This window comes from Elephas maximus, chromosome 19 (assembly GCF_024166365.1).
Source record: "Elephas maximus indicus isolate mEleMax1 chromosome 19, mEleMax1 primary haplotype, whole genome shotgun sequence".
NCBI classification, from domain to species: domain Eukaryota; kingdom Metazoa; phylum Chordata; class Mammalia; order Proboscidea; family Elephantidae; genus Elephas; species Elephas maximus.
Window position 1 is genome coordinate 1,694,645 of NC_064837.1, and position 24,549 is coordinate 1,719,193.

Below are 24,549 nucleotides of genomic sequence, written 5' to 3' on the forward strand. Positions count from 1 at the left end.
AATCTAAGAGTCAAATTTTCTTAGAAAAAAATGTAACCTCAATATATTCTGGTTTGATAGCAGTATATTCATGTACAACAAAGAAAAAATAGCAAAAAAGGGCCCAAGTTCCATTCCTCAGGTAGATGCTATAAGGGAAAAATAATCAAAATAATTTGGTAATCTTGACTTCTGCATTCCTTTGACCCTGATTAATCTACTTACAGATTTAACTTTTGATATTAAACTAGCCAGTGCTACTCTTTTAAACAAACAAAAAAGCCCAAACCTATTGCTGTCAAGTCAATTCCAACTCATAGTGACTCTACAGGACAGAGGAGGACCGCCCCATAAGGTTTCCAAGGAACACCTGGTGGATTCCTACTGCCTTTTGGTTAGCAGCCATACCTCGCTGCAGCTCTTAACCACTGCACCACCAGGACTGAAATTGTTTTATAATGCTATTAATCAACCATTCCATATTTCTAATTCACTTTTCTTCCTAGCATTGATGCTACTTCAGAATTCCCTACATAAATATATATTACCACATTCTTCTTCTAATAGTCTCTGGAAATAGAAATGCTCTCTGGGATGAAATCAATCCCATGCTGACTTTCTCTTCCTGCCAACATCTCAGTGAAATGAAAGAATAGTTTTAAAAAAGCATTACTTTGATAATTCACTGATTACAGACATTTTATTTCACTGACATTAATGAATTTCTTTTTTTTTTTTAATTTCCAAAAACTACTGAGCATCAAGTTGCTGCATGTGCATCAGTCATCTTCTACAGCAACAACTAAGATCTTTCTTCTCTAAACAAATACCGATTACATAGTTCCTGAGCGCAGAACGTTACGCTGGGAGTGAAGAAAGAAAAAGGATTTAAAAACACCTCCGAAGCAGGCATGCCCAAAAAAGGGCTATGGACTAGGAGGGACCAAATGCACACGTACATAAATAACTAGGATGTTATGACAGAGATACAAAAAAAAGCATTAAGAATTTCCAGAACAGCCAAGAATCATATATCCATCAAAACTGTCTCTTAAATATGAAGGTGAAACTAAGACATTTCCAGGTAAACACAAGCTGAGGAAATTCATAAAAACCAAACCAAAACTACAAGAAATACTAAAAGGAGTTCTTTGGTTAGAAAATCAATAATATCAGGTATCAACCCAAGACTAGAACACTGGGTAGAGCAACCAGAAGTCAACCAAGACAAGGAAATCCAAAAAAACAAAGCAAGACTAAAAAACAAAAAAAAAAAACCTGACACAGGCGATGTTACTATATATAAAAGAAAACACTATAAAAATAATAAAGAGGGAGTAAGAAATGTAATCATACAACTTCCATATGGAGAGGAAGATACGGCGATACAAAGAAATAAAAGTTAGCGTTAAATTTAGAAAAATAGGGGTAAATAATAAGGTAACCACATAGGAGACAAACTATCCTACTCATCAAAATAAAATACAAGGGAAAAATACAGACTCAGCAGAAACAAAATCAACAACAACCAACATGAAGAAAGGATAATATATAAACAAAATCTACTCAGCACATAAAATCAATTGGGAAAAAGAAGCTGTCAACACACAAAAAAAAACATCAAAATGATAGCACTAAATTCATACCTATCCATAATTACCCTGAATGTAAATGGACTAAATGTACCAATAAAGAGACAGAGAGTAGCAGAATGGATTAAAAAACAAGATCCGTCTATATGCTGCCTACGAGAGGCACACCTTAGACTTAGAGACACAAACAAACTAAAACTCGAAGGATGGAAAAAAATATATCAAGCAAACAACAATCAAAAAAGAGCAGAAGGGGCAGTATTAATTTCTGACAAAATAGACTTTAAAGTTAAATCCATCAGAAAGGATAAGGAAGGACAGTACATAATGATTAAAGGGACAATACACCAAGAAGACATAACCATATTAAATATTTATACACCCAATAACAGGGCTGCAAGATACATAAAACAAACCCTATCAGCATTGAAAAGTGAGAGAGACAGCTCCACAATAATAGTAGGAGACTTCAACACACCACTTTCGATAAAGAACAGGACATCCTGAAAGAAGCTCAATAAAGACGCTGAAGATCTAAATGCCACAATCAATCAACTTGACCTTGTAGACATATACAGAGCACTCCACCAAACAACCACCAACTATACTTTCTCTTCTAGTGCAAATGGAACGTTCTCTAATTCCAACTCAATGGCACTGGGTGAGACCACATATTAGGTTGGTCATAAACCAAGCCTTAGCAGAATCCAAAACACTGAAATATTACAAAGCATCTTCTCTGACCATAAGGCCATAAAACTAGAAATCAATAGCAGGGAAAACAAATCAGACACTTGGAAACTGAACAACACCCTGCTCAAAAAACACTGCATTATAGAAGACATTAAGGATGGAATAAAGAAATTCAGAGAATCCAATGAGAACGAAAACACTTCCTATCAGAACCTTTGGGACACAGCAAAAGCAGTGCTCAGAGGCCAATTTATATCAATAAATGCATACATCCAAAAAGAAGAAAGGGCCAAAATCAAAGAATTATCCCTACAACTTGAACAAGTAGAAAGAGAGCAACAAAAGAAACCCACAGGCACCAGAAGAAAACAAATAATAAAAATTAGAGCTGAACTAAATGAAATAGAAAACAGAAAAACAATTGAAAGAATTAACAAGACCAAAAGCTGGTTTTTTGAAAAACTCAACAAAATTCACGAACCACTGGCCAAACTAACAAAAGAAAAACAGGAGAGGAAGCAAATAACCCAAATAAGAAATGAGATGGGCGATATTACAACAGACCCAACTGAAATTAAAAGAATCATATCAGATTACTATGAAAAACTAAAACAAATTTGAAAACCTAGAAGAAATGGATCAATTCCCAGAAACACACTACCTACCTAAACTAACACAAACAGAGATAGAACAACTAAATAGACCCATAACAAAAGAAGAGATTGAAAAGGTAATCAAAAAACTCCCAACAAAAAAAAGCCCTGGTCCAGAGGGCTTCACTGCAGAGTTCTACCAAACTTTCAGAGAAGAGTTAACACCACTGATACTAAAGGTATTTCAGAGCATAGAAAAGGATGGAATACTACCAAACTCATTCTACAAAGCCACCATATCCCTGATACTAAATCCAGTAAAGACACCACAAGAAATTTATAGACCTATATTCCTCATGAATGTAGATGCAAAAATCCTCAACAAAATTCTAGCCAATAGAATTCAACAACGTATCAAAAAAATAATTCACCATGACCAAGTGGGATTCATACCAGGTATGCAGGGATGGTTCAACATTAGAAAAACGATTAATGTAATCCACCACATAAATAAAACAAAAGACAAGAATCACATGATTTTATCAATTGATGCAGAAAAGGCATTTGACAAAGTTCAACACTCATTCATGATAAAAACTCTCAGCCAAATAGGAATAGAAGGAAAATTTCTCAACATAATAAAGGGCATTTATACAAAGCCAACAGCCAACATCACCCTAAATGGAAAGAGCCTGAAAACATTCCCATTGAGATCACGAACCAGACAACGATGCCCTTTATCACCACTCTTATTCGACATTGTGCTGGAAGTCCTAGCCAGAGCAATTAGGCTAGATAAAGAAATAAAGGGCATCCAGATTGGTAAGGAAGAAGTAAAAGTATCTCTATTTGCAGATGATATGATCTTATACACAGAAAACCCTAACGAATCCTCAAGAAAACTACTGAAACCAATAGAAGAGTTCAGCAGAGCATCGGGATACAAGATAAACATACAAAAATCAGTTGGATTCCTCTACACCAACAGAAAGAACATCAAAGAAGAAATCACCAAAGCAATGCCATTTACAGTAGCCCCCAAGAAGATAAAATACTTATGAATAAATCTTACCAGAGATGTGAAAGACTTACACAAAGAAAACTACAGCGCACTTCTGCTAGAAACCGAGAGACTTACAGAAGTGGAAGTACACAGCTTGCTCGTGGATAGGAAGACTTAATATTGTAAATGTCTATTCTACCAAAAGCGATCTATACGTTTAAAGCAATTCTGATCCAAATCCCAACAACATTCTTTAATGAGATGGAAAAACAAATAACCAATTTCATATGGAAGGGAAAGAGGCCCCGCATAAATAAGGCATTACTGAAAAAAACAAACAAAGTGGGAGGCCTTACTTTACCTGATTTTAGAACCTATTATACCGCCACAGTAGTCAAAACAGCCTGGTACTGGTACAACAACAGATACATGGACCAATGGAACAGAATTGAGAATCTAGACATAAATCCATCCTCATATGAGCAGTTGATATTTGACAAAGGCCCCAAAACAGTTAAATGGGGAACAGTCTTTTTAACAAATGGTGCTGCCATAACTGGATATGCATCTGCAAAAAAACGAAACAAGACCCATACCTCACTCCATGCACAAAAACTAACTCAAAATGGATCAAAGACCTAAATTTAAAATCTAAAACGATAAAGATCATGGAAGAAAAAAATAGGGACAACGTTAGGAGTCCTAATCCATGGCAGAAACAGTATACAAAGCATTACAAAGAATGCAGAAGAAAAACTAGATAGCTGGGAGCTCCTAAAAATCAAACAGCTACGCTCATGCAAAGACTTCGCCAAAAGAGTAAAAAGATTACCTACAGACTGGGAAAAAGTTTTTAGCTATGACATTTCTGATCAGCGCCTGATCTCTAAAATCTACGTGATACTGCAAAAACTCAACTGCAAAAAGGCAAATAACCCAATTAAAAAATGGGCAAAAGATATGAATAGACACTTCACTCAAGAAGACATTCAGGTAGCTAACATTTATGAGGAAATGTTCACGATCATGAGCCATTAGAGAAATGCAGATCAAAACTACAATGAGATTTCATCTCACTCCAACAAGGCTGGCATTAATCCAAAAAACACAAAATAATAAATGTTGGAGAGGCTGTGGGGAGAGACTGGAACGCTTCTACACTGCCGGTGGGAATATCAAATGGTACAACCACTTTGGAAATCGATTCTGCGCTTCCTTAAAAAGTTAGAAATAAAACTACCATACGATCCAGCGATCCCACTCCTTGGCATATATCCTAGAGAAGTAAGAGCCTTTACACGAACAGATACATGCACACCCATGTTTATTGCAGCACTGTTTACAATAGCAAAAAAGATGGAAGCAACCAAGGTGCCCATCAATGGATGAATGGATAAATAAATTATGGTATATTCACACAATGGAATACTACGCACTGATAAAGAACAGTGAGGAATCAGGGAAATATTTCATAACGTGGAGGAATTTGGAAGGCATTATGCTGAATGAAATTAGTCAGCTGCAAAAGGACAAATATTATATAAGACCACTGTTATAAGAACTTGAGAAATAGTTTAAACTGAGAAGAAAACATTCTTTCGTGGTTACGGGGGGGGAGGGTGGCAGAGGGACATTCACTAATTAGATAGTAGATAAGAACTTCTTTAGGTGAAGGGAAAGACAGCACACAGGACAGGGGAGGTCAGCACAATTGGACTAAACCAAAAGCAAAGAAATTCCCTGAATAAACCGAATGCTTCGAAGGCCAGCATAGCAGGGGCAGGAGTCTAGGGACCGTGGTTTCAGGGGACATCTAAGTCAACTGAGAGAGAAGAGAGAAGACATAAAATCTATTAAGAAAACATTCTGCATCCCACTTTGAAGAGTGGCGTCTGGGCTCTTAAACGCTAGCAAGCAGCCATCTAAGATGCATCAATGGGTCTCGACCCATCTGGCTTAAAGGAGAATGAAGAACACCAAGGACACAAGGTAATTACGAGCCCAAGAGACAGAAAGGGCCACATGAACCAGAGACTACATCATCCTGAGACCAGAGGAACTAGGTAGTGCCCGGCTACAACCGATGATTTCCCTGACAGGGAACACAACAGAGAACCCCTGAGGGAGCAGGAGAGCAGTGGGATGCAGATCCCAAATTCTCATAAGACTGGACTTAATGGTCTGACTGAGACTAGAAGGACCCCAGTGGTCATGACCCCCAAACCTTCTGTTGGACCCAGGATAGGAACCATTCCCGAAGCCAACTCTTCAGACATGGATTGGACTGGACAATGGGTTGGAGAGGGATGCTTGTAAGGAGTGAGCTTCTTGGATCAGGTGGACACTTGAGACTAGGTTGGCATCTCCTGCCTGGAAGGGAGATGAGAGGGTGGAGGGGATTAGAAGCTGGTAAAATGGACACGAAAAGAGAGAGTGGAGGGAACGGGCAGGCTGTCTCATTAGGGGGAGGGTAATTGAGAGTATGTAGCAAGGTGTATATGGATTTTTGTGTGAGAGACTGACTTGATTTGTTAACTTTCACTTAAAGCACAATAAAAATTATTTAAAAAAAAAAAGAATTTTCAGAACACAAACTATACATCCTTGGAGAAGAGGGTGTAGGAGGAGACTTCCTAGATAGAGTGATATGCGATCAAATCCTTGAAAAACAGGTAGAATTTAGATGTATTAGAGTTTAGAAGAGTAAGGTAGGGAAAGAACAGTCCAGAAAAGGACACAGTATGAGCAAAAACACCTCTTCTTAACCTAACACAAAATAGCCATATTATTTTAGATATGCCACCAAAAGCACAGCAACAAAAGAAAAAGACAGATAAGCTGAATTTCATCAAAATTAAAAACTTTTGTGTGTCAAAGGACTTTATCAAGAAGGTGAAGTGACAATCTACAGAATGGGAGAAAATATTCAAAATATATAAAGAATTCCTACAACTCAAGAACCAAAAGATAACCAAATAAAAATGGGCAAAGGGACTGAGACATTTCGCCAAAGATATACAAATGGCCAATAAGCACATTAAAAAAGTGCTCATCATCACTGGTCATTAGCAAAATGTACACGTTTTAAGCCACTACAATGTCTATTAACCGAAAAACAGAAAATAACAAATGTTGGTGAGGATGTAGAGAAATTTGGAACCCTCTTACATTGCTAATAGGAATGTAAAATGGTGCAGCCACTGTGGAAAACAGTTTGGCAGTTCCTCAGGAAATAAAAATAGAATTACCGTATGACCCAGCAACTCTACTCCTAGGTATACACCCAAAAGGTTTTAAAGCAGGGACTCAGACACTTGTGTACCAGTGTTTACTGCAGCACTATTTACAACACCCAAATGTGGAAACAACTCAAGTATCCTTCAACAGATGAGTCAATAAACAAAGTGTGGTATACCCATACAATGGAATATTATTCAGCCACAGCCACAAAGAGAAATGGAGCTCTCACACGTGCTACCACATGGATAAACCTAGAAAACATTATGCTATATGAAATAAGTCAGGCACAAAAAGACAAATGTTGCATGATCCCCCTTACATGAAATATCTACGCAAATGCACAGAGACAAAAGTGGACTAGTGATTACCAAGGGCTGGGGGAGAAGTAAATGCAGAGTAGTTGCATAAAGAGTACTAAGTTTCTGTTTGGGGTGATAAACTCTTGGAAATGCATAGTGGTGACAGTTGCAAAACATGATGAATGTAACTAATGTCACCGACCTGTACACTTAAAAATGGTAAAAAATGGCAAAATTTTTGTTATACCGTACATATTTCACAACGATATTTTTTAAATAGGCATATTATTTAACAGGTAAAATGTAATAGGAAAATCTGACATATCTCAGTATTTATGTGAAGATTATCAGTTAAAATAATAATAAATTAACGGGTAAACAAAATGTGATATAAACCCCCCCCCCCCAAAAAAAAACCCAGTGCCGCCGAGTCGATTCCAACTCATAGTGACCCTGCAGGACAGAGTAGAACTGCCCCACTGATACACATACATAAAATGGAATATTACTCAGCCATAAAGAGAAACGAAGTCCTGATACACACTACAAGTTGAATGAACACTGAAAAAATTAAGTTGAGTGAAGTCAGTCACAAAAATACAAATACTGTATGATCCCACTTACATGATATATCTAGCATAAGCAAAGGCACAGAGACCAAAGTTTATTAGTGGTTAGTTACCGGGGAGAAGGAGTGAGGCGGTAAGGAAGAGTCATTCCTTTGGGGGCACTGAGTTTCTGGTAAGAGGGATGGAGAAATCTGGAAATGAATAGTGGTGATGGCTGTATAACATGATGAATGAACTTAATGTCACTGAATTCTACATGTGAGAAATATTGAAATATTAAAATGTTTACCATAATTTTAAAAAAGAGAAAAAAAATAGCCTTTTCCTTTAAAATAAATTTTACGGCATAAGTACCCACAGAAAACTAATATTATAAGTGACCTTTTCAATGCAGTATTAAGAATAGAGTTCATATCCATACTATTTATCTAAGCTTTCACATAACTGAAGTCCCTCATGCTTAAGGAAAAAAAAAAAAAAACCCAGAGGTTTGCGAGTAGGTGAAGCATGCATAATAGCTAGTATATGAAACAGTTTAATAACTCTTTTTTGAATCTCAGAAATACCTAACCAGAGGCGTAATAAAATTTCCATACCGTAATACTTAAATTCTATGAAATGTCACTTGGCCTAGATAACCTCCAAGACATTTTTGTTTAAGAAGACATTCATCAAAGCAGAATAAAAATTAATTTCTATTGATCGCCATTTCGCTGACAGATTTTTCAAACTGTATTTTCATTGCAGACATCTTAAATTAAGAAGTATCTTAAATTTGATAACTAAGTTGACCATCCAAAATGATTTCTCATTTTCCACTAACCACAATTTTTGTTTTAAACAAGTGTCAGTGTTCACACTGAGCCACCCCAGCGACAGTATGCTATAATGGAACGTAACACTATACTGGAAGTTGGAAGACTTGGATTCTGCTGCTGTCCAAACTGCAACAACTTAGGCAGATAACTCCACTTCTCATAGCCCCAGTTTATTTACTAATAAAACAAGTGAGATTATTTATATCACTCCATATCCTGTTGTTGTTCGGTGCCACTGAGTCAGTTCCGACTCACAGCGACCCTATGCACAGCAGAAAGAAACACTGGCCGGTTCTGTGCCATCCTCACAAATCATTGTTATGTTTGAACCCACTGTTGCGGCCACTGTGTCAATCCATCTCGTAAAGGGTCTTCCTCTTTTTCACCGACCCTCTACCAAGCATTATGTTCTCTCCAGGGACTGGTCCCTCCTAATCACACGTCCACAGCACGTGAGATGCGCTCGTCACCCTGCCTTCTAAGGAGCATTCTGGCTGTATTCTATAACTCCATAAATCATAACATTTTATTTTACTAAATTTGGATTTGTTTTTGAGATCATTGCTAAGTAAAATTAATAGTAGCACACATGGAGAAAGCAAACCAAAGACTCCACAGGGACATTCACAGAGGTCTGTATGGTCTTAGATTTTCAAACACAATGAGGGAGAGGGGGAAAAAAAAAAGGTTGTATCTAAAGACTATCCAAATAATATTGTAACCACACAAGCTCCTGGGGTGGAAAGAATGGTAGAACAGTAAAAATATTAACAGGAAAACACTACCACGAGAATACCAAAATAAAAAACAGATACTCTACAGTTATTGCTACATTACAGACACTTTTCATAGTTTTTCAAGAGTTCTAAGTGCTCATAGAAAAAGAAACAAAATGTTTTCTTAACCATCTATCTAAACTTTTTGTATACTCACACCTAAAAAGGACAGAACACCAGGCAATCCAGAAACAAAATTATTTATGCACATAACTGATCTGCCCAACTAGGCCTCTGGCCTTTAAAGCATTAAATAATTTACTCTGAACATAAAAGGCACCTCACAAGCTAGTAAGCTAAAATACATGAATCTCTAATCTACAAACAAGTCTGTATATAATCCCGATTGACCGTATTCTAATAAAATACAGCATCTGTAAAAAAACAGATGGAAGTAACTAGATATACGAGACCTCTATGAGGCCCAGGCATCAACGAGAACTTAAAATTACGATTAAGATACATCACAAAATACAATTAAACCTGAGTAACAAAAACAAACTAAAAACTGAATTAACAGATAGCTTGACATTTACCCATATCAAAAGGCCTCTGCTTTCTACAGCAGACAGTAATGGTAAGAAAATCTTGTCACCACTTCACAAATTTTAAGAAAATGGTTTAAAAACCTTGACTGATCTAACTTGCCTAGCCTTGGGGCAAGTTTTTACTTAATTTAAAAAAGCCCCAAGTTAATTTCCAGAATTTTTTTTTTTTTAATTAAAAAGGACAGGCCAAACACTTAAGTTTTACTATATGATTAAATCTAAGAAGACATCCAGATAAAAATATATATTCCTCTAGAGGCCGTGGAGAGAATCACAGCTATATAGACATGTCACAGCAGATAACAAGCATATTCTGATGAGTTGTCATTTGAATACATTTTTCTAACGAGAATCCTACGTTTATTCATTTAACAAGTATTTGCAGTGTCAATAGGAGAAAAAAAAAAAAATCCTACACAGTGCCTTAAATTTTTATAAAGAGAAAATCAAAGAAGGGCCTATCCTGCTCTGAAGAGGAGGTAAACAGCTACATGAACACCTATAATACAAGATAGAAAGTGTAAGTGCCACGAGAGATGTGCAGACAAACCACAGCAGTGCAGAGGGGGCTGTTACTACCTTACAAAAATACAACCCTTTCAAACTGTTTAAAGCAATTTCATATGGACTAGCTCCTCCTAGACTCTCAGCAACCAGCCCTAGGAGAGCAGATGTTTTCCCAACATAAGGGTTGAGAAAGCTGAGACATGGAAGGGTGCTCATCTTCCATAGTGTCACGCAGTTAGAAGAAGAATCAGGACCTGTCCTATTATATTTTCTCCAGGGGCGTTTAAGACCTAGGCTGCTAACCAAAAGGTCGGCAGTTCAAATCCACCAGCCACTCCCTGGAAACCCCACAGGGCAGTTCTACCCTGTCCTCCAGGGTCTCTCTGAGTGGGCTTTAACTAGACCACAACTGGTTTGTAAAAAGGAAGGGTATTTTGGTATCGCAAGTGATCACTTCCTAACGTATCTATTTATCTACATATTTGTTTGCCAGTCACCATCAAGTAGATTCCTGGACATACATAAATATTAACCTTGATTTTCATTAACAGGTGTGCTTAACGCAAGGCAAAGCAACTGTGTACTATAAATATTAAAATAAATAAATAAACTTCCACTGGGTTTTTAACAGAATTAGAAAATGAGATACAATATTTCTCACTTTCCAGCAACTTGCGGTTATTTCTTCTTTAATTTTTTACTACTTTACTACATCTAAATAAGATCCTAAAGTTGGTCTGCTACTCAGCCCAAGGAAGTTCATCCAGCAAACACTTCTAATTCTCATGAAAGGGTACATAAAAACATTTTCAAAAAAACTATTAAAAACTAAACCATGCTATCAACTCAGTTATCCAGAGGACAACCACTGCATCACCAGCTGTCTGATCAAAGTATGTTTAAGAAACGAATGAATGAATACTTTCAGGATTTTTAAATCCGAGGCCTGTTGTTCTTTGCACACTGCCGCGTTCTGCCTACCGGGGCGCACACAGGTAATGTACATGTCAGTACAGTCAGGATAAATTAACGAAGGAAGCAAATCTGACGCAGGTACGTGCACTAGTCGCAGAGACTGAATTTACCCAAACCACCAGTCCCCGAGGCCGGCTCTGCTGAGGCAGCAGCACACCGAGGAAACCGAGATGTCCTCAACAAACACTTCATAAATGCCGCTTATGCCCACTTCTTTCGTGTTTCTAATACCTGACTACACCTAACTCAGGTAATTCAAAGAAGCGGGTCTCCTTTCCACTAAGGCTGACGCCTCCGTTGCAGTTTCTCACATTCCTCTTCCCCTGAGCAGAGGTGCCGTCCCGGCCTGCGCACCTGAAGACACCGCCGACCAACGGCGGAAGACACCGAGCTCTCACCGGGCCGCCGCCGCCGCCCCTCGCCGTGAGAGCCCGAGGCTCCGCCACCCACGGCGCGGCCTCCCCGACGGCCGCCACCTGTCCGGCCCCACCCGGGCGCCCAGCCTGCCGCCTCCGCGCACCCGCCCACAGGACACCCTCTCCCCGCCCGGCCGGCCCGACGCAGCCCTTTCTCCCCCACTCGCCCGGCCCAGCTCCCTCAGGCGCCCGGCTCGGCCCGTGGGCGGCGGGGGGGAGAAGGGAGCGGCCGCAGCCAGTCCCGACCTCGCCGGGCCTGCGGCGCCCCTCGCACGGCAAGAAGCCGTCCCCGCGGCCGGCGTCCCGGGGGCCCTCGGAAGCCCCGGGGAGCAGGGACCCAGAGGCCGGGCGGCGGGCGGCGGGCGCCGGGGCCTACTCACCGGGAGCTGGCGGAGCCTGAGGGCCGGCGCGCCCCCGGCCTGAGGAGCACGACGAGGCCCGAGCGCGCGTCCTCGCCCCGGGACCGCGTTCCCACAGCCGAGCCGGGCGCTCAGTCCAGGCGCCGCCGCCGCCGCCGCCGCTGCAGCAGCTTCGCCACCTCGGCCGCCATCTTGACTCAACCCCTCTCCCTCCCCCAGCCCGGGCGGCCGCGGCTCAGGCGGCTTCGGCGCCGGCTCCTCCTCCTTCCGGAGAGCTGGGAGGCCAACTCCCTCCGCCGGCCGCGCGGCCCTTGCCTCGGGCGGGCCTGTGAGTCGTGGCGCGCCCGCTGTCCTCAGCGCTCCCCTCCAGCCGAGACTGGCCCGGGCGGCGCCGTGCCTGGCCGGACCCTCCGCGGCCGCTCTCTCGCCCCGGGGCTGGCGTGTCCACCGCGAGCCGATCCGGACCTTCCACCAGGCGTGGGAAAGGGAAGGGCTCGAGCCCGAACCTTGGCCCAGCAGGCCCGGACCTCGGCCCGGGAAGCCCTCCGCGGCCCAGCAGGCCCGGACCTCGGCCCGGGAAGCCCTCCGCGGCCCAGCAGGCCCGGACCTCGGCCCGGGAAGCCCTCCGCGGCCCAGCAGGCCCGGACCTCGGCCGGGCAAGCCCTCCGCGGCCCAGCAGGCCCGGATCTCGGCCCGGGAAGCCCTCCGCGGCCCAGCAGGCCCGGACCTCGGCCCGGCAAGCCCTCCGCGGCCCAGCAGGCCCGGACCTCGGCCCGGGAAGTCCTCCGCGGCCCAGCAGGCCCGGACCTCGGCCCGGGAAGCCCTCCGCGGCCCAGGAGGCCCGGACCTCGGCCCGGCAAGCCCTCCGCGGCCCAGCAGGCCCGGACCTCGGCCCGGGAAGTCCTCCGCGGCCCAGCGGGACGGCGGCGGCCTCAGAGCCCGGGCTGCGGAGGGTGAAGCCGCAGCCCACGAGGCTGGGGCTGGCGGGGCTGCACGTCCATCTAGCTGACGACCTTTGCTGGGGCTCGGACTCACTGAAAGGCGGGCGGGGTTCCCTAAGTCTTTCCTGAGAGGTGCCGGTGATCCTCGGCCTGCCTACCAAGGGCCGCTTTACTCTTCCAGTGAAGTATATCTCCTTTAGGAAAGCCACCACTTCGCCTCCCGATCTAGCCATGTAATTAAGAGAAAGTCCCAGGCTTTAAGAAATGAGTTCTAAAATTTTGACTTAGAGTAGGGAATTCTTCCTTTAAAAGAGTTTCTTTTGTACACTAGGGAGCTCCCGTGGCATAATGGTTAAAGTTCTGAAGGCCGGTGCTTGGAACCCACTGGCTGCTCTTTGGGAGAAAAGGCCTGGTGGTCTGCTCTCATTAGGATCACAGCCCAGGAAGTCCTATGAGGCAGCTCTGCTCTGTCATAGGTGGGATCTGCTCTCATAAGGATCATAGCCCAGGAAGCCCTATGGGGCAGCTCTGCTCTGTCATAGGTGGGGATCTGCTCTCATAAGGATCACAGCCCAGGAAGCCCTATGGGGCAGCTCTGCTCTGTCGTAGGTGGGGCCCTGCTTTCATAGAGATTACAGCCCATGAAGCCCTATAGGGCAGCTCTGCTCTGTCATAGGGTCCCTATGAGTTGGAAGCCACTCGATGGCACACAACACTGAAATAGGGCAAGGTAGAAAACTAGACTACATGCGGTTCGGTCCGGCTCTGAGACCGAGCAGACAAGAGACTTGGTAAAGTGCTGGGGAAACTGGGGAGAACTGGATTATGACGTGCGGGCAACCCTCCGCGTCCTCACTGCTCGGAGAGCCTCAGGAGAAACCGGAGCTCTACACCGGCCACCTGCGCGGTCGAGGAGCGGGTCGAACTGCGGAACGCGATCGCAGGGCTCCTGTGTTCCCGCCGGAGTCTGGGGCGGGGACGCCTGCGCAGGCGCAGTGTGAGGCGAAGGGCATGGCCGTAGAGGTTCTGCTGTGCTCAGCCTTGGCAGCCTTGGCAGCCTTGGCCTGGGGCTTTCTCCGGGCCTGGGGCTTCCCCTGGGGCTGCGGCGCCGCGGAGCCGACGAGGAGCTGGGAGCGGACGGACCAGCTGGGCGCCGGGAGCCGGACTCTCCTGGTCACCGCGCATCCCGACGACGAAGCCCTGTTCTTCGCCCCGACGGTGCTCGGCTTGGCCCGCCTGGGGCACCGAGTGTCCCTGCTCTGCTTCTCCGCAGGTAGGCGGCCGGGGTGGGGCGCTGGGAGCGGGGCTGTACGCGCCTCAGGTGCTGCCCGTCTCGGGCACCTTGTCCCGGCGGGTTTTCGGGGTGTACGGGTCCTTGGCAGAGAGCCGGGGGCCCCAGGCTGGGGACAGGAGCGAGAACAGGCGGGTCGGGGCCCGCCGTTAGTTCACTGCCCGCCGGCAGGACTGAGAAGTGCCCCGGAGTACACCGGACGGACAGACCCCAGGCCGCGCCCTGCCCCGTGGGGCGCACCGGACGGACAGACCCCAGGCCGCGTCCTGCCCCGTGGGGCGCACCGGACGGACAGACCCCAGGTCGCGTCCTGCCCCGTGGGGCGCACCGGACGAACAGACCCCTGGCTGCGTCCTGCCCCGTGGGGCGCACCGGACAGACAGACCCCTGGCTGCGTCCTGCCCCGTGGGGTGCACCGGACGGACAGACCCCAGGCTGCGTCCTGCCCCTGGAGTGCACCGGACGGACCCCAGGCTGCGTCCTGCCCCTGGAGTGCACCGGACAGACCCCAGGCTGCGTCCTGCCCCGTGGAGTGCACCGGACAGACAGACCCCAGGCTGCGTCCTGCCCCGTGGAGTGCACCGGACAGACAGACCCCAGGCTGCGTCGTGCCCGTGGAGCGCGCTGGACAGACAGACCCCAGGCTGCGTCGTGCCCCGTGGAGCACACCAGACAGACCCCAGGCTGTGTCGTGCCCCGTGGAGCACACCAGACAGACCCCAGGCTGCATCGTGCCCCGTAGAGCACACCAGACAGACAGACCCCGGGCTGCGTCCTGCCCCGTGGAGCACACCAGACAGACGGACCCCAGGCTGCGTCGTGTCCCGTGGAGCACACCAGACAGACAGACCCCAGGCTGGGTCGTGCTGCTCAATTCTGAACGTTTCCCCTCCGATGCTGGCAGAGGGCCTTCCTCTTTGTGGGAAGAGATGGATGTGTGTGTCAACTGGAAGAAGTGGACTCAGGTCACTAGACTGGAGAGTAACCTGAGAGGTATTCCAGTTCAACTCAGCTTCCAGTGAACGGTCCTTTCCTAGAGTAAGTCTTCTGTGCAAATACTGGGAAGATGCAAGGAGGAAACAAAAATTGCCCATAACACGGGATTACAGTGATGACGGCACAACCGTATAAATAAAGTAATTGAACTGGACACTATTAATGGGTGAATTTTATGGTATGTAAAATTATATCTCAATAAAGGTGTTTTTAAAAAATTGTCCAGAGTCCATTTTCCCATTTCATTATGTGTTTTCCCAGTTCCTTTTCTATACAGATTTTTCACAGAAATCACATTTATACAATTTTATATTCGTTTTCACTTAGGCTACTACTCAGGTATTCTAGGAAAATTTGCTGGCTGTATGCAGGAAAATCCTTTAAAGAGTTTAGCAACTAACTACCACAGCCTACTCCTGGGGGATCTCAACCACACTAACATCGCAAATAGTTTATGTATTCTTTATTTTCTGAGCATATGGACTACATTCCTTAAGAATGTAACTCGTCTATAGCCTTACAGTTAATATACAGTGAAGTCTTTATAGAGAGGTCTTATTTGTGCCCAAACTTTGTTTCCTGTTCCCCTTACTTTAGGCTGCCAGGGATAGAAGATGCTCTCAAGGTGCCCTGGCTTTAGCTCTACCGTGAAAAAACAGAACCTGTTTTCGTTGAGGAAACCCTGCTGGCTTAGTGGTTAACAGCTATGGTTGCTAACCAAATGGTCAGCAGTTCAAATCCACGAGGCACTCCTTGGAAGCTCTACGGGAGCAGTTCTACTCTGTCCTATAGGGTCACTATAAGTCAGAATTGACTAAACGGCAACAGATGTAGGTTTTTCTTTTTTTGGTTGTGTTTTGAGTCGAGCAACCCTGGATTCACACTTACCAATTGTTTCAGGCCTCCAAATGTAGGCCTTACTTTCCTGCCAAATCAGCCATGTATTTTAAAACATTGTTGCCTTTTATCTCACATGTTTAGGTTCTTTATTTTGGTCGTTTGCTGGAGCCTTCTTGACCTGCTTCTTTATGTGATTTGATATTGTCTGTTGTCTCGGAGCCATCAATAAGTTACTGTATTTATTTATTGTATGTTGTTTACTGTGTCCTAGCTTTTTGTTTTGTTTTGATATGCCCAAGTAGGCTGGGTGGGTGAGCTGCTTTGGTTATTGGCATCTTTGAAGCTCTCACATCCTGTCACCAGGTGGTTAGAGCAGCTGTTCACTTTTCATGTGTGGGTGCAGCACAGGTGCCCAGGTTGTCAGTCACCGAGTGTGTGGTGCAGACTCTTACCTACAGTCCTAGACGGGCAGGGCTGCATAGGGGTGTTAGAGCAGGCGCAGGTATCTGGCTGCAGTAGGGGGCTCTGTGCAGAGCCAGGCAGGGGCCTGCCGGCAGGGGGCGGGGTCGGGGCTGGTTAGAGGGTGTGTCCCCGTCTCTTAGAGCGGGTAGTGAAGAGGTGTTGCAGCCGATCCTTGGGTGCCCAGTGCTGTTGGCCAAAGGGACTGGGAGGCACCACTTTTTCTCAGCCCCCTGTCATGGGTCGCTAGATGGAGTAGGTACTACTGTCAGCCGTCAGGCCCCTGATGTGGGTGGGCAAGGTCCCTGCTTAAGGGTTAGTGCAGTGTCAGATGTCACAAATCTGCAGTTCCCCCTTGGCTCCTGCAGTCTACAGTGAGCTTCAGGTGTGTGGCCTACTATTTTATGCTAATGAGGGCATGTGGTATTGAATCAGCCCACACAGGTCTAGGCAGGGGTAAAGGGTGCTACAAGTCTGTGGACCTCTTATGCCAGCGGCTAGACGAAAGGACAGGGTCTTCTGACCCAAGGGAGTTCCTGGCTTAGGGGGCGTGGCATTTTTTTTAAGCTGTGGCTGGTGTGGGTGCTGATAACCCTGAGTTCCAGCTTAGGGGGCGTGACAGTTGTTGAATACTGCTGGACTGGTGTCAGGTCCAAGCAGAGTGGGATGTAGGGTGGGCGAGGGTAAGGAAGCACTTCTCTGCTGTGAAACACTGCGGGGGGGGGGGGTCATTTTGCCCCTGCACAGTAGATTAGATGCTTGCACTTAACTTTCGCAGGGTCTTCGCTGCTTCTACCTGGCTTCAGAGGCGTGTGCAGACTCACTGCCACTTGGCCTCCCCTGTTGTGGTGAGACTTGTCCAGAACCGCTCACCTCAGCCCATGTGCCTCGGCCAAGCCATCCAGCAGGGTGCCAGCAACCTTGAGAATGGCACTTCTTCACTGCTTTTGAGCTGTCTCTCCTTCCCCGTGCTGCTCAGCCCAACTCTTCAGCTTTGTCTTTGATGATCAGGGCTCCTAGATTGTCATATATAATTGATTGACTGGTGTTTTCAGATCTTTGTTGTAAGAGGGACGACAGGAAGTGTCTGACTATTCTGCCATCTCAGCCCTACCTTTTCAGCTTCTTTTGGGAAAACCAGGCCTCTGGGCACCAGTAACACTGCCTCTTCCCTTTATCTCTCCAACCTACAGTCGGTAGTGACTTCTTGCTGTCACTGACCTCTGAGGCACTTCACTGTTCCCCTCTTTTGCACCGAGATCCTCCATCAGTTATGTAAGAAATCCTGCGTTAAATTCTTGCTATCGTAAATTCTCAATATGATTTCTGTTATCCTGGATAGACTCTAACTGATACAGAACTTAAACTCTCACATTTTGTAGTTGAGGAAACTCAAACCCAGGAATTCAAGGAATTTCTCCAAATTCATACAGTTAGTAGAAGGTCCGGTACTGGGACATGGTGCTTACTTCCCAGCCATTTCTCCTTCTAACGAATTACAACTTCCAAAGTAGGAAACAGATAACTAAAGGACTAGTGGAAGGAAGGGTTTATGTTTTTTTGCTATATATGGTTTCATTACTTTTGATTTTTAATCATATAAATCTGTTCCCTATTTGGGATAAATGAATAAAACTTAAAAATTTTTAAGTAAAATAAAAATGCCTCCGTTTATACATTGTGTTGTATAAATTTGGGACTTCATGAAGTGACTTGAATTTCTATTAAAAATCATTATGACTGAGAAGTGTTATTATCAGAAGGCTTCACTGAGCATAGAATTACGCATGACCTTATACACACACGTATGTATACATATAAAGTAACAGTTCTATATAAACAAATCTACATTAATCCCATTTATTTTCGGTTTTCTAGAATAATGATCTCCAAACTTTTTTGGTCACATTCTCCTATTGGTAAAAAATTTTGAGTGTGTACTACCGTTAAATAAATAAATATATTCAGTACATAAACCACTGAACTAATATATACAGTATAAATCATTACAAAATTAAAAAATAGAAGTTCTAATGCTCTTGGATACTGTTCTAAAGGGTGTCAGTGCAGAGCTACTAAAGGACCTCAGGCATGCATTCTGTTAAAATGCCTACGTGTTTACCAAACTTGATGAAAAAATTTTAAATGTTCGTAGAGTTTGACTCTCTAACCTGTGCTAAGTTCCTTAATCCAAATACAAAGCAATAAAACTAGCTCCATAAACACATTAGCCTCAATTCTATGTGGTATCTCACAACTGTAATCATAGACTGATGTGCATAGCTTCTAAATTTGGGAATTGGATTGCCCATTTACATCAGACTCTTCATATATCACCAAAGATCAAGTAACCTTGAAGCAAAGTGGGAGATGGGGGTGTATGTGGATTTCTGATGAGCCTAAAATGTCCATCACAAAAATAACTGTACAGTCACGTGCCGCATAACATCCATTCGGGTGTATCCATCCTTTCACTGTACTTATTCAGTCTGTATGTTGAGCAAATAATCTGAGAGCCTGGACTATATGAAGAAAAACATATCAGGATTGGTGGAAGATTGATTAACAACCTGCAGTATGCAGATGACAGAGCCCTGCTTGCTGGCAATGAAGAGGACTTGAAGCACTTACTGATGAAGATCAAAGACCACAGCCTTCAATATTGATTACACCTCAACGTAAAGAAACCAGAAATCTCACAACTGGACCAATAAGCAACGTCACAATAAATGGAGAAAGTATTGAGGTTGTCAAGGATTTCACTTTACTTGGATCCACGATCAACGCTCATGGAAGCAGCAGTCAGGAAATCAAATAACGTATTGCATTGGGCAGATCTTCTGCAAAAGACCCCTTTAAAATGTTAAAAAGCAAAGGTGTCACTTTTAAGGTTAATAACATTTAGGAATTAATAATCTGATCATGGAGAAAAGTTTATGAGCAGAACACTGGAAATGACTACTTGCCAGGGGAAATAGAAGACTTCCCAGAGGAAGTGACATTTGATCTAGACTATGAAGATGGGTCATAATTCAGGCAGAAAGGAAGAAGAGAAGGGGGAGGTAATGAAAGAGATTTCAGGAAAAGAGAAAACTTAACAGTATATTGTGTGTAAGGCATTGGACTAGGTGCTTTGATATGTACAGGTAGTCCCCAGCTCACAACAAATTTGAGTTATAATCAACTGCACTTTCAACCATGTGTTTGTGTTTGTTTGTTTTTACATCTTATCATAGTAATATGTACTAAATATAGTGATGCATTGCGTAATTTGCTGATGCTATCATTCTCAGGCGTTCACTTGCAGTTGTTCAGTGTTATGGTTTATAAAGATACTGATTATAAAAGGCAATAATAGTGAAAACCAAAAAAAATGAGGCTTTCACCTTAAGTCAGAACCAACTTACGATGGAGTTGGAGTCGTCAGAACGGAACCCCATCGTTCAGGGACTACCTGTATTATCTCAGATACTCCTCAGGCAAGCCTCATGAGATGGCCATTATCCTCACTTTATAGGTGAAGAAACTGTGGCTCAGAAAAAAAAGTAACTTGCACAAATTACACGTGCAATTATTTGCTCGAGAGTTTAATTAAGGGGTACATTAGCTAGACAATTTCTCATAAGTGCGATTTAAGTGTTACCAAACTTCACTGCATGTTATTTCTAAGGATACAGAGGAGTTGTATTTACCAGCACTGTTCTTAAGGAGTGTAGCCTATGTGTTGGGAAAATAAAGAATAAATAAACTACTTGGGATGCTGGGATGGTGGAGACCCCTTAGGAGCAGGCTGTGGTAACTGTTGGCTAAACTCTTTGAAGGAGAATGTTTTCCTGAATAACCCAGTGCCGTCGAGTCAATTTAAGGCCTGCAAATTTTTCTAGAATACCCAAGAGTAGCAGCCTCTTCTTTAAATAAATGCTAAACAGATATTTGAGGACTGTCAACTTAAAGTGGCCCAAGCTAAGTGTATCCAGGTACCCCACTTGTTCTAAGTGGCTATACAAAGGCCAATATTCTACATCTATTGAATCCCAAAGCTGGTACTCTTGGCCTCATACCATGCTGCCTCTACCATGGGGCTTAAATGCACATAGATATATATAGATACACATATGGGGAAGAATTGTAAATTGTGATTCAAAAGAATTGTGCCACCAGTAGTCCCACAATAGTACCTGATAAGTAACCTTAGTGTTGTATTTTCTTCACCTTTTTATCATAGCTATAGATTTAGCTTAAATCCTTAATTAAACAAGATTGGGTAAGAATGAGTAATAATAGCTAGGCCTTCTCTGTTAAAGAAACCTATCACTATATTTTTGTTATCCTCAGGAAATTACTACAGTCAAGGAGAGATTCGTAAGAAAGAACTTCTGCAGAGCTGTGGTGTTTTGGGGGTCCCATCCTCCAGTGTAATGATTATTGACAACAGGTAATTTCTCTTTTAACAATGTTGAAATTCATTGGCAATACATATGCAGTGGTACACTCAAAAGACGCAAAAAATTTATGTAGGTGGGTAAGAATATCTGATTTGGGAGGTCTACTTAAAATAGTTTCACGTTTGTTTTTAAATAACAGTGTAATGCAAATGTTATCAACATCTGTTCACATTTTGTGTCTTGAGATAGCTACTTTAATCTTTAAAGTTTACTCTAAAAATTGTCAAAAATATGCAAAAGTATAGGCAACAGTGTCATGAACCCTGTATGCCTATTACCTAAACCCAACAATTATCAAAACTTTGTTGTACTTGCTTCATCTTTCCCCTCTTGCCTCCGTGTGTGTGTGTGTGTGTGTGTGTGTGTGTGTGTGTGTGTGTGTGTGTGAGAAGTATTTTAAAGAAAACCCCAGTCAACAGATTATTTCACCCTTATACCCTTTTTTTTTTTATATCCTTAGGTTTGCCTCTCTTAAGGAGATGGGCATTTTTTCGTGTAGCCACAATGCCATTATTATCACATCTAACAAAATCAGCAGTAATTCCTTGGTATCATCCAATATGCAGCTGATATTGGAATTTTTCCAATTAGCTCAAAAATATCTTTTTACAGTTTATTTGTCCAAATCAGAATCTAAACATTATAGTTGGTTGATATTGTGTATTTAGTTCCTCCCTCCTCCTGCCACCATGCCACTGAATGTGTAGTTCTTATAAAGAACATCCTGCATTCTGGATTTCTCTGTCTGCTTCCTCATGGTATTGTCTTAAGTTGTTCTTTTATCCTCTATATTTCTTGTAAACTAGAAATTAAACGGAAAAGCTTCATTAGATTTAAGTCTAAGTTTGTGAACAAGAATACTTCATGGTATATACTGTGTCATATGGCGTCATACTAAGAGATACTTCGTGGTATATACTTTGTCATATGGCATCATACTAAGAGGTACATACTGTCTGGCTGTATCACCTACAGTGATTCTTACACTAATCAGTGAGTTCAGGTGAAAACGGCTTGCTGTTTCTTTTTAAAGACCCCCGTCAGCCTTTCATGTAATATTTTCATGATCTTTAGCTGAATCATTAATTAACTAGATGTTGCAAAATGGCAAGTTTCTAATTCTCTCACACGTTCTATACTCGTTCTGGCAAAGCAGAACTTTCCCTATTGACTAGGGCTATTTCATTCCTGTTATATAATTTGAACCAAAAAGACAGGATAAATGCTAATTCTTTCCCTTTAATTACCACTTTCAGAATTAACTGTTGATACCCTGGTTACCTCCAGTAGTTGTCCATACATTGTTTATTTCTTAGGGTAGGGAGTAAGGGGTCAGGTTTTTTAATTTCATTGGGAACTTAGGTGTTTTTATATGTTCAGTGTTTCCATTTCAGTCATTATTTTCTTTGATGCTCAAATTGTTTCATCTTTGGCCAGTGGAAGCCTTTTCCTGTTGGTTTGTATGTTCTTTTAATATGACCTCTTTAGTCTTTTATGGTTTCCTTGCTTTGAGAACGAGATTTTCCATACCATCTGTACTCTTTCCTGCTCCAGTCCTGGAATCAGCCATTCCTCCAAGGAGCCTTGGTTTCTCTTAGGAGAGAATGGTATTTAGAGAACATAACCAGGGCAGTAGGAGTGTTCATTGCCACAGTGTTACTATTTCTCATTGTACTTGACCTTTATAGTGGACAGAACTAGGATACATATGTACATATATAAATATATATATATATATATTTTTTTTTTCCTAAGAGAAAAAATCAAGAATATATACTGATGGTTATAATTCAAAGTTAGTATTTCAGGTGTTTTGTTTGATGTCTTTGATCTTTACAATTTTATTTCTTCTTTCTCTGAAAATTTTGCTAACAACACTAACATAATTACTCATTTGCTTCTTTAATCTTTTTAAGAATTTAATAAAACATAAATGGGAAAAAGCTTTTATCATATACACTTAGCAGCAGATATTGAAGACCAAGACTAAATATGATGTGACTCTAACCGTGATATCTACAATTTACTTCAGAAAAAAATACGTTCATATATAGAATAAGCAAGTGCCAAATATTAACAACCTGAACCTCCATGGAAGGTACATAAGTGTTGATTAAACTATTCTTTTAACTTTCCTCTTTATTGGAAAATGTTTATAATAAAAAAAAAATTGAAGTACCATACCACATATCTTTTCTCCTACTATTTTCTCCTACTATTAGATATATTTGACTGTATTGTTACTGACTTCCTTCTTCAATTAAAAAAGAAAACCAGAGATTTTTATAACAGCAACCAGGGTTTATTTGCCCTCTAAGTTTCGTTACCTTTTGGAGTTAAAAATCTCCTCTTCACCAGCAACCTAGCTTTTGAGGTTTATTACAAATTAGTTTGTACTTGCTTCCTTTTTTGAGGCTTTTCTCTTCTATTGTTGAGTAATATGCAAGGTGATAGTATAACTTTAAAACACGATGAAGAGAAGTTCTTTTTAGTATGTACAAAGAAAAACCGCAATACCCTTGATACACATAAAAGGCCAAAGGAATAATTTTGCTGAAGTTTTCAATTCATTCCTAGAAAACAGAATTCTTACAGAAGTACTAGGGAAAGAAGGAATCTATATCTAATCACGTCCAGGACCCCAGGTAGGATAGTGTCACTACCTACAAGTAAGTAAAGACTCACCAATTTTCAAGATAAGCTGGTTACTTCACTTAAACTGTTTACCTTGTATTCTAGGACATGTCAGGGGAAGTCTAGAAGGGAAGACATAGCTCACCTGTCTAGTAATTGGTTTCTGTTGTCTAGATTCTAGATACTCAGCTAAGGTCCAAGAAATAACTTCCAAAATAAAGGTCACCAAGTCTGTATGCAAAGAAGGTACCCACTGCCCTCTCTCACCTCTTGTTTATTCTAATTTTATATATCATTCCGTTGAATTTGTTCTCAGTTTGTTTTTGTTTTGGGGTTTTGTTTGTTTTTACCCGTGGAAGATTAGAGCCAGTGTATTATTAGACAAATGACAAAAGTTACTGGTACAAGCAGATGAATGAGTTTAATAAGTTACAAATGAGTAAATTTTCAGGGGGATGTTATAAAGCCTCAGATCCACTTAGGTGGGTTCAGCAATAAGATTTGCCCTCTCACAGATGAAGTTATCTACAAGCAAGATGGTCCCAAGTTGACTCCACTACATCATCAAAGACCCAA

General features: G+C 42.8%; 3 protein-coding genes across 19 annotated transcripts in view; 2 read left to right on the forward strand and 1 right to left on the reverse strand.

Annotated features, from left to right (window-relative positions):
• NCOR1 (nuclear receptor corepressor 1) overlaps positions 1–12,475 on the reverse strand; it is a 240,883-nt gene extending 228,408 nt beyond the window's left edge. For all 9 annotated transcript variants that reach the window (XM_049859791.1, XM_049859790.1, XM_049859789.1 and 6 more), the window contains exon 1: positions 12,389–12,475. The gene's annotated coding sequence lies outside the window, so the exon portion shown is untranslated. The remainder of the gene's footprint in view (positions 1–12,388) is intronic.
• On the forward strand, positions 11,453–13,443 carry LOC126062583 (translation initiation factor IF-2-like). The gene is made up of 3 exons (XM_049860279.1): positions 11,453–11,510; positions 12,021–13,174; positions 13,255–13,443. The coding sequence occupies exons 1-3, from the start codon at positions 11,453–11,455 to the stop codon at positions 13,435–13,437; spliced, it is 1,395 nt and encodes a 464-aa protein (XP_049716236.1). The 3' UTR covers positions 13,438–13,443.
• Positions 13,444–13,447: 4 nt separating this feature from the next.
• Positions 13,448–24,549, forward strand: part of PIGL (phosphatidylinositol glycan anchor biosynthesis class L) — a 110,964-nt gene continuing 99,862 nt past the window's right edge. For 7 of the 9 annotated variants that reach the window (XR_007514021.1, XR_007514024.1, XR_007514023.1 and 4 more), the window contains exons 1-2: positions 13,448–14,581; positions 21,230–21,329. Coding sequence is in view for 3 of the 9 variants with exons in the window: in XM_049859795.1 (XP_049715752.1) it covers positions 14,134–14,581; positions 21,230–21,329 (548 nt within the window). In the remaining 6 variants the exon portion in view is untranslated. Of the gene's footprint in view, positions 14,582–14,770; positions 16,899–21,229; positions 21,330–24,549 lie in introns of those variants that run through there. The other 2 variants (XM_049859797.1, XM_049859794.1) reach the window with 2 other exon arrangements.